The sequence below is a fragment of the Salarias fasciatus genome, chromosome 22 (assembly GCF_902148845.1).
Source record: "Salarias fasciatus chromosome 22, fSalaFa1.1, whole genome shotgun sequence".
Taxonomy (NCBI): Eukaryota; Metazoa; Chordata; class Actinopteri; order Blenniiformes; family Blenniidae; genus Salarias; species Salarias fasciatus.
In genome coordinates, this window is record NC_043765.1 from 22253307 (window position 1) to 22270809 (window position 17503).

At 44.9% G+C, this 17503-nt stretch overlaps 1 protein-coding gene across 2 annotated transcripts in view; it reads right to left on the minus strand.

Annotated features, from left to right (window-relative positions):
* The window catches only part of osbpl10a (oxysterol binding protein-like 10a), a 68048-nt gene that overhangs the window by 46934 nt on the left and 3611 nt on the right, over positions 1-17503 (minus strand). For both annotated transcript variants that reach the window (XM_030121249.1, XM_030121250.1), the window contains exon 2: positions 9347-9522. In XM_030121249.1, coding sequence (XP_029977109.1) covers positions 9347-9522 — 176 coding nt within the window. The remainder of the gene's footprint in view (positions 1-9346; positions 9523-17503) is intronic.

The window sequence follows — 17503 nt, forward strand, 5'->3', positions numbered from 1 at the left end:
CTACCAGCTTCAGCAGGCGAACCAGGCAATGCTGGGTGAAAGTGATTCCATCTGCTGCCAAACGACGATTCAAGCTGCCGAATATGAGCCTGATAATTTGACGTGAGTGATTTCCTGAGAGCGGGTTTCACCTCTGAGCCTCTCCATGAAGGTTTGTTAATGGAGCAGCGGAGTTACAACGCAGAGTCTCTTCTATCTGCAGCACAGGAAGCAGCTTGATACCCTCCGTGTGACTGAGGGTTTGTTTTGTTTTTTTTTTCCCTCTCCTCTCAATGCCGTTATCTCAACACGAGCAGACGCGCTGACCGCCCGCCCCCAGGTCACACTGACAAACAATATCCTTCTGATCCCATTTCACTGACTAATAACTCCGGGACGGAGACCTCTGAGGGGCAGACGGGGTAAAGACGAGCCGCACAGACAGACGAGACGAGCTGACAAGTCAGATTTTAACGAGAACTTCGCTCTACTTTCTGATCTTTGAGGATTATATAAAGGTGATTAGAGGACCTGAGTGCAAGGACGGGCTCCTTTTACTTTATAATGAATGGAAATGACACCCCGTCCTTTAACGTTACCCGACTCGTCCTCAAAATCACTCTTAATAAGTTTTACTGAGTGTTGTTTATTCCAGACAAGAATAAAAGCACACGAGGAAGCTCCAGGGAAAATAAAAGTCCAATAAAACCTGTAAAAAATTAACACGCCAGGACGATTTCTTCATGGATCGTTATGCAGACAATCAAGATCGGATGCGGTGCACGGGGGTGGTTTTATTACATCAGCTCAAATGAGGCCACTTCTCACTCAAGGCACATTTATTTACACAGTTTTGCCAACCACAACACCATAAAAGCAGGGATTTGCTGCAGATAGATGATATTTCCTATGACTATGGGCGAGAGAATCTTAGGATCAGTGCGGTATAAATGTGTTATACACCTCTATGTGCAAAAACAAACAAATAAAGCAGGTATAAAGCTCCTATTTGGCTTGAAAGTCACTTTATGGTGTTTTTCCATCGAATTCCATTGTTCACAGAGCCGCTCAGAGAAAGCACATTTAACTAAGAAGAGGCTGTGATATCTGAGAAATTACAAGCGTCACCAAAGTGTCCATCAGGGGACGAGCAGAGCCTTTACAGCAGCTCGCATGAATGAACCCGTTTTGCCCATGAGAATCATTTACAGATCATAACTTCGCCGCTGACAGAGAGATCAGAATTCATTCAGATCCAAAACGCCGCGTCTCGGTCTCTTGATGTCTCGTGTTCGATGAGGCCGAACAAAAAGAGAAACTTCAAACATTTCTTTGAGAAAACCAGTCTCAGGTAAAAGCACAATAAGGCGCGCATGAATACAAACCGATAAATCAAGCAGAACACAGCGAGCCAGCAGCAGGAGGACGGCGGATGTTTGAAGAATGACTCTCTCTGAATGTGGAAACCAGTTTAGTTCAAGGGTTACATTCAGGCCAATTTGATTTGAATTAAACAACCTTAACTATGAACACAAAATGACAAGAGTGCTTTCTTGAGAAAGTGCTTGTCGCTTTCCAGCGCTTGTCACTTTCCAGCATGCCCAAAATCTGCAAGCCTGTTGGTATATATTGAGCTGTATTGATCAGTATCATCAGCATAAACAGGCAGCTTTTTCACATTCCAGGACTAGTTTCAGGTGCAGCATTGCTCCATTTCCTGACTGTTTTCAGTGTTGTTTATGTCGTACATCCTGACGGGATGTTTTTGATGCACCTATGGAGCGTCCCCACGGCAGGGTGGATACACTCATTTCTCATCTTTGTGATCTGAAATCACTGAAACTCACATCACAGCCTCCATCCTGACACCGCCGGAGACCCACAGGAATAAATCACTAAGCCCACAACAGTTCCACATCTCTGCATTTCTGATTCCCTCCACTCCGCAGTCAGCGTTTCAGCGGATGTCTGAAAACCGCAGCATCAGAAGATCTCACAGAATTGTCTGAAAAATTAAATAAATCTGCAATACTCCTCCTGAGGATTCAGAAACTTCAAGGCCAACTGTGGATTAAACAAAAAAAAATGCATTCTGAATGCATTTAATTTTTTTTTTTTTTTTTAATAAATCTAGTTTTGTAGCTGTCTATCTGCTCTGATCTGGGTGAACAGCTTTTTCTTTTTTTTTTTTTTTTACTGTTTGTTGTTCTTTTATGTGATCGGCTGGTTGGACCTCTGCCAGGAGTCGAGTCTGCAACCTTTTTTTTTTCTTTACAACTTTCTACCAAATACAAACTTTCTGCAGCTGCATAGACTGACTAAACCTTTGAAATTTTTATTTCTATTTTAGATGGCCTGATCTATTAATAATTAAATTGTTGTGTTTTTTTTTTTTGCAATTTAACTTGTTAAAATATTGAAATGATGTTGTAAAAATATATTTAAATGTCCACTTTTTTATGTGGATATATATTTTACGCAGAATGTGTATGATGGTCAAGGAGGACGGTAAAATTTAAAGATGCAATAAGTTTTGAGCTAATTTAATATTTTTTGAGGGACTTTCCTGCCATTGTCATCCTCTTTAGTGGCTTAGGGTTGTAACTTACCCATCTTAGACTTTTTGGTTGATTTTCCTCTAAGTATCAATTAAAGTTGTTTAAGCTGCTTTACCTTTTCTAATCGAGCCACAGAACAGCTTTGCCTGTTTTACATTTATAAATCTTCTTTAGAAACTTTCCACATCTTATCTATAGTCTGAAATGAATCAAAAGAATGCTTTTTTAAAAAAATTCAAGGTACAACTTGTCTAATCTAGCTGATTTAAGCGTATGCAGATGACACTGCCCTTATGTATCTCACTGTCTCGACTCAAACGAGCCTGCAGGTGAACTGGGATCGGATCGAGCTACTCCGCTTTGGAGACGGTCCCGACCCTGAACCGCTTAGCTATGACAAAACGCACGCAAAATTTGTTGATAAATTTAAATATCTCAGGACCATTATCTGCACAAATTAGCACCTTAAGCGAGAGACTGACCCTTTGATGGAGACACAGGCACATCGAACCCGACATCAAGTTCTGCGAGTGTAGGAACAGAAACTTGATGACAGACCCAACAACCTCCAGGCGCGATCGCTGGTATGATCACACGCTCCAAAATATCAAGTGAAAGAGAGTTCGGGCAACAGCCGCAACTTAATCAGCAGTGACGTCTGGAGCAGCAGGGTTAGTTTGATGTTGCTGCTCAGCGCGTAACCCCGAGCCGTGCTACATGCTACATGCTAAATATGATTGAAGTATGACTGATTTGCTCATTAACAGTGAGCTGGAGCATGTACGAGTGTGTGTGTGGCTCACAGCAAGCTCACTCTCTTGGTCTACAGCCTGCAGGCTGTTGGAGCATGAAGCACCAACAGAGAGCACATCCTTAATGTAAATTAAGCTTTATGGCGTTTAATAAGCACTCAGTATTAACAAGTAGCTAAAGGTTAGTCCTTGTACTTCTAATTGCCCTTTAATAAACCGGTATCAATACATCCATATGTAGTATACAGCATTTTTCAGGTGTAACGAGCTTCATATTTATAGCCATTTACTTCACATTTTTATGTTTTTTTCAACCCAGTTCGGGTTTTTCTGGATACTCACTGTGCCGACAGAGCCTCAGACTCATTCTCCTGTACAAATGTTTACTCGTACAGCACAGGAGCCAAGCTGCTATAATCACACATCCTGATCTTCTCCTGGTGAAAGCTGTGAAGATTTTAATCACACACATGACACCAAATGTTTTATCAATGGAGAAGGAAATTAAAGGAACAAGTCACATTTACACTGTGGAGTCCCTTTATGTTGGTGCTGCTTGGAATTGAAAAATTCCTTCATTTTTAATCAAATATTTCATGTCTTTGTAATAATCTGTCATGATGAGCAAGTCTACAAAGCAATGGTTCATTGAAAAAAGGCAGCTGATAGCAAATTTTCTTTTGGCCAGACCAAAACTAATAAGTCTAAATACAGTTACTGGGTTAAAAAAAATGTGTGCTTTGCTTCTGGAGGTTTTACCGATGCTCATTTGAGAGGTTTATCTTACCCCCCACGAAAAAATCAACATATTTACCTTTAACTTTTGTCAGATTCTTTTGGCTTTCTTTTTTTTTCCTTTTCTTTTACATGGGACATATAAAAGAACATTCTGACCTGACAAAGTGGAGCTACAACTGATCCTCTACGTCAAATGTCAAATTTGTGGTCATTAACATGAATACGCTCTGTATTCATATTCACAACCGAACAGCCATTGATAATGTTTCCATGCACCGTATTTTCATGTTGTGACGACAACAGATCATCCTTCACTTCATTATTTCCACATTATATCAAAAATCCTGGTCAGACATCAGAAATACGAGAGGAAATTTTCTAAAAACTGCTCCACTTCTGCTTTTTTGCACTGCATAAACACATGAGATAAAGAAAAACAAGACTAAAAGGTGTGTCTCATTAAAACTTGGTCCAAAAAGAGAAAGAGCACTGTTTTTCAGAAGTGATACTCTCAAACTACTAAGACAAGTCATATCTCGTAGCGCATTCTAGCCGGTGTCAGGCAGAAAAAGAAGCTTCGATGGTTAAAAGGCCGTATCACTCTGTGTCGAGAGAATGGAGGTTTCGGATTTGAATCTACGATCAATAAAAGATTATTCTTTCCATGGAAGACAGGAAGTCTGATGCCTCCTGTGATTATTGTGTCAGGACAGGGGTTATGTGTTTCCTGACATTCTCCTGGAGGGGATTTCTGTGTGGACGGGATTCAATTTGCACTTGTCAATCAGCGGCGGCGTCGACATGCGCCACTGAGCGAGAGGACCGTTTCCAATGAAGAGGAGAAAATGAGACGTTCACACTGGCGCAGCATTCCAGCTCGTTCTGCAAGTGGCTGCTGCTGCTGCTGCTGCTGCTGCTGCTGCTCGCCTCTTCGGAGAGAAAACACAGCATTCATGCAGAAACACCGATACCGAACTGTCTTTTCACAAGACATAAAAAAAAAAGACTCCAGTAACAAGCTTCTTGCTGGTGTCACGTTGTTATCCTCCACTGAGATCTGCCCGTCTAAAGGTGCCACTTTACCCCGAGCCTGAGCCGGCGTCGAAATGTGAAATCTGAGCGGCTGATGTGCACCAGCTCTTCTGTGATTAAAGATAATTAGTCGTCTGCATTTAGCGAAGCAGCCTCCGCGCTCGGCGATGCTAATGCGCACCTGTTTTTATGCAGATGTGAGTGGCGCCACTTAGGTGGGAGCAGGATGTGATGCTCTTATTAAAGGAGGGGGAGAGAATATACATGGAAATCTGGTTTGGTGTCACAGGAGCTGCAGAGTGGAGTGGAGGAGGTGTGCACGGGGAAAACGAGGAGAGGAGCTCCACAATGAGACGCCGATCGAAAATAGACGCCCGCTTTAGTCTGTGGGTCTTATTTAAATGTCAATACGCGTCCCGGGGAGACGTCTGAGCAATATCGGAACAATGGCGAGGGACCGGAGGAGCCAGAGAGGAACCCTCTTCCCAGTCAATCACTGCTCCACCGGCATCGGTTAATTACACCTGTTTTAATCACCGCCTCGCCGAGGACGTTATTGTTATGATGATGACAGCCTGAGGGTTAATGCTTGGACCAGCATTTAGATTTGATGGGAGTGAAGAGAGATACTAGAAGAGCGAGGCACTTCTGACGGGTATTTTCAGGAAAAATGGGGACGGGAGGCTGGAAACAGGTGGAAAATTACAGTAACCGGGTTTTTCTCATCGCCACAGCACTATTGACATTTACAGCTCCTGATTTCTCTCACTAAAGCGGAACATTATACTGAAAAAAAGAGGTTTAACTGGAGATGTAGCTGGTTTTTAATACCGTTTCACTCACTCGGTCCTTCAGATTTCTTCTCCTGTCGCTCCTCTTGATGTTTTTTGTGGCTCCACAGATCAATTTAATCTTCTATATGCACAAGTTAAGCACAGAGATACACTCACTAAGCTGAAAGGGCCCTCCAGTCCAGTGGCTGACACGTACATCTACACTTATAAACTATTATAAGTCAAAGAACGTGACTGATGAAAGAGGAGATATGCAAAAAGGAGAGGTTTGTGAGATTTGTAAAAAAGAAAAACAGTGCAGAAGTCTTGCTTACATACCGCTAAATCTACGCTCGACTGCGGCCGCCACACTGCCATAGAGATGACCTTCATCTCACAGCTGCATGATTACAGTCGCCTTGTTTTTCACAATTAAATATTAAACCCGCAATCAGCTGGAGGCCTCGTGATTCAACGTCTTGCCACAAACTGGAGATGTTTCCGTCTATAACTCCAAGAAAGGCTTCCACAAGACCTGGGAACCATTTTTAACAACTTGTTTGAGTCTTATGTAAATTTAAAAGCACCACACTCCATGAAAAAAAAACCTTTCATTGTTTAATGTTAAAAATGGTGCCAACTAATGTGTGTCAGTCAGGGATCTTTATGACTTTTATGAGCAAGAGAGCCATAAAAGTTTGTGCTGCCGTCGTGTTTTTGAATCATTCCATCTTCTCTACATGTTTGTCTTTTTAATCTTTCACTGACCTCCTAAAGTTTGTGAAGACAAAACCAGTCAATAGTTTGCAGTTGGTGTGTCAGATGGCTGGAGAGAGGAAGAGAGTGAAAACCCAGATTTTTTTTTTTTTTTCCAGAGAGGAAGAAAATACAAAATGCACTATTAATCGAAACAAACAGTTTTTCAGTGTGGCGTCCCTCAAACTACTGTCGCTGTCCTGAGAAAAACCTCAATAATACTTAGTATGGCACATTATGTATTCTTTACACTGGGGCTGATATGGTTTATGACGTTTCATATCAGGTTTCAGATCGTATGTTACATTTATGAAGTTAAACATACAATCTTAGCAGTTCCTCTCTTTTTTTCAGCTATTTTTTTGTGCACATTTTATGTTTTCACCTTTTGGACTCTTTTTGACAGTTTTTTTAAAATTATTTTTAAGGCATTTTAAGTAATTCTTTCTTTTAGAAATTTTACTCTTTAGAGTTTGTGGAGTTGTTTTAGCATTTTTTCACGTTTCTTGTGGTTTTACGTACTTCTCCACATTTTACTTTAGCAATTTTTTTGAAACTCTTTTCAGCGAAGAGAGAACAGCCCTTTAAAAGAATGACTCGGGTGTGTAAATAAACACCAAATGATTATTTACTTATCATTTGTTGAGCGGTTCAGGGAGCTGCTTCAGAGGGGCTTTGGGGTCAAAGGTCGCTGACCTCTGGTGTAGGTGGTTTAATAGCGCCGCGGGGGGGGGGGGCGTGGCGTCATGACTGGGGTGGAAAATCACCGATTGTTACGGTTATTGATGGAACTTATTTCCTATAGATCTACAGATACTTTGTATACAGCTGAGAAAACGCTGCGTGTGGAGGATGGTCTCCCAGGTTAGACCTCAGTTATTGCCTTCACCTGCCTGACAAAAAAACTGTTGATACTATCAAGGCTATAAATGAGGGAGCGGTATTGATCCAAGTTGTCCACGTACCTCCTGAAACCAGATCTAGTTCTACTGAACACAGCGAGAAGACTGATGTTTAACAAACCTGTTGCACAGTAGCCAGTGACCTACTTTTGGTTAATATGGGCTCTAAATCAAACAAGAATGGTGTGTCTGCTCTCTCTCTCTCTCTCTCTCTCTCACACACACACACACACACACACATGCAAATCAATAAACCTCAAACCACAACTAACAGAAAGTGACTTGAAAAATTACAACAGTAAAAAGTCCAAACAGCAACAGCTAAACAGAAACAAGACAGTGAATCTCACTTATTGTTTCTAGAAATATTAATTTGTTCGGCTTGATGAATACGATGTCAAGCAGCCTAATGAGTCGGGGTTTTTTTTTTTGCACTTGGCTGCTGGAAACAGCCTGACCCTTGCGCTTGCTTGACAAATGGCTTCATTTTCCACCTGAGCATTGAGACGTGATTAGATTCTCGTCGCTCCTCACCTTTGCTCTGTAACCAAACACACCAGTCCCTGCAGTTTGCCAACAATGGCAGCTCTGTCCTCGTGAGGGAGGGAGTTCGAAAACCCCCTCAGGTTACAGTCAAAGCCCTGCAAAATGTCACATGCATTCCCAGCGTTTCCTGACACAGTTAAAGAAGCTTCTTCGAAGCTCTCACGTTTAATAACTATAGAATAAAGGTGGCATTTAAGGCTCTGGATTAAAACCGGCGGTAAGATTAGACGCGGCTCTCCAGCGTGACCGGAAGAACTGAAAATCCATTCACAATTGGACATCAGTTGCTTTCTGTCCCCTCCTCAAGGGAGGAGGGCTTTTCATGGAGGCTGACACGAGATCCGAGCGCGCCGGCCGACGCTTATCGTCAAAGCACAGGAGCCATTATGCTCCCCGCTGTCTGGAAAATTGAAGTTTTCCAGCATGGGTGTTGTGATTTCCTCACAGATATTTTGTTGTTGTTGCCGTAGAAAATGTCCTCCGAAGCTATGATTTCCTTCTCAATGAGATTCCTGATGATTCTGGCTTCGCTCCAAGCGGCCGGGAATAGAAGTAAACTCCTTCGTTCCCGTAAGCAAGCAGGACCCGGCTTCTCCTTTTCCCTCCTCTGCTCCGTGGGATCATTGTTTCCTCTTAGCTCAATTCACTGGATCACCGAGTTATTCGGGGAATATAGGCCAAGTTATTCTGATGTCCTCCCCCCTGGAGAGCGCGAGGGGGCATTCCAGCGGCTCAAGTGGAGCAACAGTAACGAGGAGTCTGGCTCGCTCCGGTGGATACAGGTCAAAGAAAGCCAAGGCCTCCCGCCCGGTGACAACCGGCTCCCGGCTCCGAAAGGCAAACAGCTAAAGGCCAGAACCCGTCCTTTAAAAGGAGATATCAGCGCATCCTTAGTTTCCACTGCAGAGTTTTGAAAACTAACTCCAGTTGCAAAGAAACTGCAGGAATACTGAAAACAATGTTGTTTTTCTACCCCAGTAAACAGGAGTTTGATGAAACAGTAACAAAGCTGCTCACCACTGGCGATATCAGCATCGAACAGCATTTTTTTCCCATGACTGTGAAAAGTGTTGAAATAATTTGTCGTGTCGTCATGTGTTTATGAGTGTGAAGGAGTTTTCTTCCCTCAGAGAATAAAAATAAATTAATTAAAGCTGCCTGATGCGGAAAGTCTTTATCATTTAATTGCCCTCCTTATCCGGCCGTCCATCACATTAGTCCAGTATGAACACAGTCCAAAGTAACACACACACACACACACGCTCGAGTGTGTTTGTTCTCGGCCTCATCTAACCACCTGGCGGCCGTACCTCTGAGCTTGTACAGCTCTCCGTTGACCGAGTTTACGATGAACATGTGTGGAGCTTCGTCGCTGGTGGTCACCGAGGCGCCGATCAGGGGCAGCGACCCCCGGGGCTTCTGGCTCTTCCCCTGCTCGTTGACGAAGTACTGCAGCTGCCCCAGCTCCGGGTCCAACACAAAGTACCTGCAGAGAGAGAGAGAGAGAGAGAGAGAGAGTCTGGTAATGAAGCAGAGACGAGGCAGAGAGGGAAATTATCCTCGTCGTCATCATTTTGCTTTATGCGCTCATTATCCTGTTTACTACTGGAACTTTTTTTAATGTCCCGCAACACAAACTTTCGTGAGAGTTAGGAGCACGGAGAGAAAGGAGCGAGCCGGACGAGAGGCGCCATAAAAAACAAAAAACAAAAAAACAAACGCAACACCCTCCGATTTCTCACCTGCCAAGCAGAGATATACCCGCAGGATATTATTTACCGCGGCGCCGCTCCCCCCCATCCGTGGACGTTAACGTCTGATCTGGCCAACGGCAGCCCGGCGAGCTCCGTTTCAAATTACTCAAGGTGGCGATTAGAGCGGTCATCTTGTGCGGCGCCTGCAGCTCCAGGCGTGGAAATTAAACCCCGCGTTTCCCCCTTTGTGATTAATGAATCACGTTCAATCACTGCGTAATTGAATCTCTGCCTCGCTCATCGGCCGGCTGGGAGATTCAAAGCTCTGAAAACACACACACACACCGACGCGCTTCGTTTCCCCGCGGCCACAGAGGAGTGTGTGTGACATTCAAGGCACCGGCGGCCTGTCGGCTCCGCTCAGCGCTTTGCTGTGGCCGTACGGTTCAGCGCGGGAGGTTCTGCGTGACCTTTTCAGGCCCGTGGCCCGAGGTAAAACGGCGGCGGTTTCGGAGCAGCTCTGGACGGCGCTCCTCTTTCTCCTCCGACGCTTAACAAGTGGAAATCACAGCGGCGATATTGATCAGTCGAAGGCTGAACGGCATCTGATAAACGGTGCAATCTAAAATGCAGATCGCCGATTTTCAAAGACTGACTGAACCGACCTGCTGCCGTTTCATCCATGTGAGGGAAACACAGAGGAGCGGCGGTCTGAGCACTGTGGCCTCATGGCAACGACATCACGTGCACATGGGTTTCCTTCGGTTTCCTCCGACAGACCAATTCTTTCAGGTTCACTGATGACTTTAGCTTACAGCACAAAAATAATCATCAGAGCAATTTATTGTATCACCGTATCGCCCGTGTCTTGTCGTTTCAGAATCCTGCTCACCAACGAACAAAAGCTGAACTTCAATTTGGACAAAAACACTCGAGCCAACTTCCCAGGTTGGAAAAACACTAAAGCTAAGTGCCACAGTAATCATCACCCGTCATTAATTTGTGTTTGCTGAAACTCTGGAGACAATAAAAACCTCTGAGTATCTTCACTGTGCGAAGGCTGTAGGCTGTTTCTGTCTTCCACTCCCCACTGAAGAAGCATTCAAGCCTTTAAATCTCATTTCTCTAAATGCACGACTCACTTGCTACGAAAACTACGAAGCCAAAATGTTGTTGGTCAGTGATCATTCATATCTTACATAAACTCCCACTTTGTGCCACACTGGCTGGCTGAGGCTTTTTTCAGAAATCCCCGGCCTTATGTTCGCTGACACGGTGTCATAGTTGTAGTCTGTTGTTTGCGATTGGTTGGCGCATTTCGGAGGATGGACGGCGTCCAGTTTGAGCCCGTCGGAGAGCCGACTGATGCCAGGAGAGCAGGGAAGCGCCGGCGCGGCATCCAAAGCTGTGGTTTTATGAAACAACACGCATTTTCCTGAATGTGTTTTAGGCCAGTTTCGGGTTGATCAAATCATTTACAAGAGATGGGATCTTTTTTAACGAATATTCATCCCTACACTTAGTTCAGTAAATACTTATTTAAAGCACTTCTCACTGCTGCAGATGCCTCAAAGCTCATTACAATGTTAATTTCACCCGTTCATATAAGCTCCACAGGAAGCGTTTTTCTGTAAAAGCCGGTAATTCCCCAGAGAGGATGCAGAACAATGCTGCTATCTGAGAATCGATCCGCCCCTCCGTCAGGTGAGGGGGGAGATTTATGTCGACCACGGCCGACCGGGGAGAAATCTGCCCGCGTCAGTCTCTGTACGTACACCCCCACACACACACACACACGCACTGTGAGAGTCTTATCCCCTGTTCAGTCAGCACAATGGAGGCTTTTAGCGCTGACCCCTCCGGGCGGTCTCGCCTCTGCAGCGAAACCACGGCGCGGGAGCTTTAACATGATAAATGGCGCTACGCTGGCCCTGATATTCAGCCTCTGGTGTCAGAGCGCGGCTGGTATTACCCAACCGGCGAGGACACACACGTATTACACACACACTCCGGCAAACTTTTCACCTTTACGAACAGATCGGACGGAAGACGGAGGGCTGAAAATTGAAAACAAATCACCTTGATCACAGTAAACTCAGCATCTGTTTCATCACAGCATGCTGTTCAAACTTAATCCTCTGTGAAATGTACACAGCTACTCCAGCACCTATTCATGAAATGACAACAAGGGGATGAGAAAGCTCAGACACAGTAAACTCCACTGAATACCGGGGTCCAGCGACGACGAAAATATCAAGAAATTTAGGCAAACTGTAGCATGAAGCAAAGTGTTTTGTGCCGTCGGACACTGGATTCTGTTTGTTTTGGGATTCTGAGACACGGAGCCAGAATTACACTCGTAACACCTTCATTTTGTTTTCGCACTTCACTAAACCGCACGTCATTCTCTGCTGTTGGGTAGAATCAGCTGTTGCGCTGCCAGACTGGGTTTTATTTTTGTTTTTTTTTGGTTGCGAGTTGTGTTTGAGTCCTCGAGTCCTCGTCTTCTGCCAGACATTCTTCCGTTTCTATTAGGAGAAGAAGACATTCAAGCACACAGTTTTTAGCTTTTAGCTTCTAGCTGACGCTAGCAGCTACGGCTCGGCTCCGAGGCGTTTCGGCTCTTTCATTCAGCCGAGCGCCGCTGATATAATGAATGTAGCTAAACGCAGGGTAAGCAGGCATGAAGCAAACCTCGGCTTCGCTCGGTCGTACATGCTCATCCATGCAAACCGGACTTTGCTTTGCCGGATCAAGCTGGTCAGAAAGTGCAAGAGAACATTAGAAGTGAATACTAGATATATAAAACACATCTATGATAATAACTTCTGTACTGATTTAAACACAATAATTCAATCTTGCTCTCTTATTTCATTCATTTAATTTAACAAATCTTCCCTTTTTTCTTTCTTTTTTTTCCCCTCATTGCTCCACATAAACGCCTGCACTCCAGTGATCCTCATGCATCCTCACACCTTATAGACCAACATGTCGTCTTCTTTGATGTTTCATCAAAGCCGTCCGGGCTTTCAGCTGACTCCCGGAACTACAAAGAGCTCTCCGGCACTCATCCTTTCCTCGCCGTTATCTTTTTTACACAAATCACTACCATATAACAGTAATTACACTGGAAATAAGAGCTCAGTGGAGTGCGTCGACAGAAATGCTGTCATTTCCCGGTGCCGTTAGCGCAGACGCCGCAGGAAATAACCTGCCGGCAGAGTCTGCATCTCGTCGCTGTTTTCAGTTGATTTTTTTGAAAATGCTCGGAGGGACATCGTAGCGGGAGGACGTGGCCGTTCAGCTCAGGAGGCGCAATATAGCAAAAACACTGACTCAGCAAAAAACAGCCAAAACTGAAACACCGATTCAACAGGAAAGGTTTCAATCAGTTTGTTTTATTTTTAAAAATTTTTTTACAGTTATTTCCTAAACGAGGTCAGCAGAAGATGAGTCAACTCCAGATTTTTTTTTTTTTTTTTCCCCTCCCTCCCACTCCCACCAGAGAGACGCCCACCGGAGCCGCACGGCTTTGATCAAAGCGGCGCAGCGGCGCTCCTTTCCACTGAGCACATCTGCAAAGAGACGATTCAGCCCTCGCAACGTTCTCCGCACCCCGCTGTCCGCTCCCGATTACACACACCCAGGATGCAACGCGGGGAAATGTAACAATACGCGCGGCGAGGTGCTGAGAGCGCTGCGAAGCGGCTCCTAAAACCTGCACATGCACCACACACACACAAACCAGCTCTGAAGCATTTACAATCCACTGCAACACCTTCAACGTTGAATGTTCGCGGATGAAACTCCCAACAGGTGAGTGGTGGCAGACGCACACACACACACACACACACACAACGGCCTGTCTGCGTGACAAAAGGCCCGATGTTTGGCAGGAGTGTGTTTGTCCCCCTGCGAGACGCGCTATTCACATCCTGAGAGTGTATTAGAGTGTAAGTTCCAACCGAGGCGGCCTGATTGTTCAGTCCGGGAGCCTCGAGACTGCATAATGTCAAGCTATTAATCCTGAAATGGACCCTCGCTTCTTCGAGTGCAGCATTAAGCAGATGAGTTCGCCTATACAGCAACCGTATGCTATGTGTGTATATGCGCGTGTGAATGTGTACGCACAGGCAGAAATCGCTGAGGGTTTGGGTGGAGGGATGGAGGGATGGAGGGGCTACAGGCTGGATGAAGTGAAGCAGAGAAAGGAGAAAGTTCCATCCATCTTTGATGTGGATTTATCTAATTCAGAGCAGCTGAACTCATCTCAGCTGAACATCACTAGAGGCAGATAGACACACTCACAGGACAGACGCTCCGGCTGCAAAAGGGGCCGAACAATCCCAGTAAGACTCCAGGGGAAGCTAAGATGGGGAATCTTGGAAATATTCACAAAAATGTTTAATGTTTTGTCACTGTATAGAAGCAGAACTGTCCTTAACTTGCTTTATTTTGTGTAGATCACAAATTTATATGTGTTTTCAACAGTCTTGTGCTCTGGGCTCAAAAGTCACTGTGGTCCTGGACGGTAGAAATGGCTTAAATATCCAACTGTACTGGGATGTAATCTGGTGGTTTTAGTCAGGATTATATATTTCCGCAACTGTATTTAAGATCCCCAATAAGAACCAAACTCCAGTTCAGTAAATTCCTGGTTAATTCTCTTTTTTCCCCCCATAAATTCCCATTTAATCCCATGGAAAGTTTCCATAGGAAACCTCCATGACCACTGAACAACCTCTAAACATTATTGTTGATTGTTTTAAAGAATCCAACAGAAAATGCAAGGAAATAACTAAAGCCAGAAAAGCTTTTGTCGTCCGCTAACGACAAAAGTGACACAAGATTCACAGCTTCAAATCATTTTGCACAACAGAGGAGAAACACTCCGAGGAGACACACACACACACACGCAGACTGAACCACATTTTAAACACAAAGCACCTGAAAACGCTCTCATTTCCTCAATCTGAGCAGCAGGAAAGAAGCCATCCAAGTTATTCTCTGTTTACACGACGTTACAAAGCTTCTTTCACAGCCACTCTCAGCCTCAACCACCACTCAGGATTTCAACGCATTATTAGAGCTTTTAGTTGGAAAGGTAATTAAATTAAATGAATAAAATAGCAGCAGGGGATGAAATGACTCACTTCAGGCAGGCAGGAGTTTAGAAAAAAAATATTCTTTTGTTTTCACGGCGGTTTGCGATTTCTGTCACTGGACTGCAAGATTTTAAGAAAATCGCTGAAATATCCGACTGCTTGATCCCGAATGTGCCGGTTTAAATCCGGCAGGATCCAGACGGCGGCTCCGTGTGAATAACCTGCCTCTCCGAGGGGGGATCAGACCCTCATCAGCCCGCTCGGATCTGAACGGATGACCTTCGACAGGCATCTCGACGGATCTGCGATCGCCTTCCTGGTGACTGACAGCGTTGCCATGGAGACGGCGGCATGTCACCGCTGGAGACGGTTTCCACAGAAGCTGCACGCCGACTCCGCACGTCTATTTTTGTTAAAGCGGTTGAGCTCATTGGAAATCCAGGACCCCGTTCCTATAGACGCATGTCACAAGGTTCAGGTGGAGCTTGAGTGATATCAGCTGATCCGTCCATCAATCGGTCTTCTAGACCGCTTCATTCAGAGCGCAGCGGACAGGCCGGGTCGGCAGGTCATCACAGTCACCTCAGATATGTTGTTTCCCAGTCAGCAGGAGGAAACCAGAGGAGAAAGCATAATCACACACACACACACACACACCAGATTTCTTGATTCCCAGAGTGTTTTTAGCTTTGTGAGTGTACGTGTGTGTGACAATATGTGTGTGTGAGTGTGTCTGTCTTGTCACTTCCTAGAAGTCTTATGAGATTCCTGGCCTCACTTATGCTCTCGCAGCACAATTACACCCCGAAACCCCCTGAAACAGCCTCCGTTAACACTGCGCCAAGCAACGCTTTGTTTTTATTTATCCGGGATAAACAGAGGCTGAAGCACAAGGAAGTGCGGTATTTATTCTTCAGATTCTTTCACAGCAGGCGGAGTCTGTCAGAATGAAGCGAACACAGTTTAAATCACTATAGTCCGCACCAATCACACTTTATCAAGACTTTATTTCCCTTTAATTGTTCATGGATTGCTTATACCTCTTTATATTTTTTTTTTGTGAGAAAGTTTTTGTATTCTTTTGCACCGCTTCACATCCATTCTTTGCACTGGAGCTCTGGGGATGATCTGGGAGGAAGAACTGGGCGTAGTGATAAATGAGATGAGAGAAGAAGATATCTGCTATCAACCAAGGAAAATAACTCCAACTACAGCTTAAAATACTGCACAGAGCACACGGTGCTCCACATCGCCTCTCCACATTCAGAAAGAATCTTTTTTTTCCCCCCATTTTGCCTCAAAGGCAGAACAGAAACTGGAATCTTACCCACTGTCTCTGGTCTGGTGTTAAAACTCAAAAACAGTAGATAGAGCTGAAGTTCAGAAAGTTTCTCTTGTCTTGTTTCTTCCCAGTCGCCATCTGACAGGACAATGTTTTGACATTTTGTGTGACTTTGGATAAAACTCCCTCGGTTAAGACGGTTAAGATGGTCGTGAACTATATCTCTAGACTTTCTGGGCTTTTGATCGAGTCTGGAGGTCATTTTTGGACTAGTTTTCGCTCCAAACATATCCTCTACAATGACTTCTCTTTTCTGTTTTTTCTATCCGGCTCCCACTGTGATTTGTCCCATGTCAACTGAATTTTGTTTTCATTGCCGTCTTTGTGTTGATCTGTTTATTTTTCCTTTTTCTGAGAAAAAAAAAAAAAAATGAATAAACACATCAATAAAAACATGCATCCGCCTCTATTTCAGTCCACACCTGGTGGTCGAACGCACACAGACGACGGCTTCCTTCACATCGGCGGGGTTTCCTCGGTGCATATGTCCGAGCAGACAGCAAGAACCCGGCTCCACACCGCTGTTTCTATCCCTCCACACACACACACACACACACACACACACACACACACACACACGACAGAGCAGCCCTTCACGCTGGCACATGGCCGCCCACGCTCAGGCAGAATTAGCTCCACTCAGGTCTGCAGCCCACCGAGTGTTTGCGCCTGTGATGAAGACCGGGACGTGACTGACGGCTGTAATCGCAGCAGCCGGTCTGCCCCTCTCACATTTCTATATCTGAAACATAACCAGGCTGCAATCACCGACGTATGCGAGAAGAGTGAAGGAGCACCGAGTTCTCCTCATCTTCCTCTAATGGACGCTTCTCTTTTCTTTGCAGACGTGTAATGTTACACTGTGACCCTGCTGCAACAAAAGCCCTCATTTTCTCTCCTTCCTGAGTTTGATTCTCTTCGGACCAGTTCAGCCTGCTCTGCATGTCTGTGTCCACGTCTTGCAGAAACCGATCCAGCTTCGCGAGGGCATCTTACGTGGCGACTGAAACTTTCATAGACTCGGGGAACCGTAAAACTAGATTAAGTCACGACGTGTGAAGTCATGGAAACGAGCGTTTAAACCTCACGAGCCCAGGATTCAAACCCGGCTCACCTCCGGTGTGCTGCGTGTGATTAAACACGAGGTGGTTTTAATTACGAGGTGTTGTCTGGGACTTTAGATTTGCCTTCCCGCTGGTCATACTACGAGACACAAATAACGTCATTTTCTCTCTCTGCAAATCATTTGGAGTCATAAAAGAGTCACTGGGAAAGAAAATCGCCAGTCATTCTGAGACAAAACAGCAAAATGCAGCGATCAAAGTT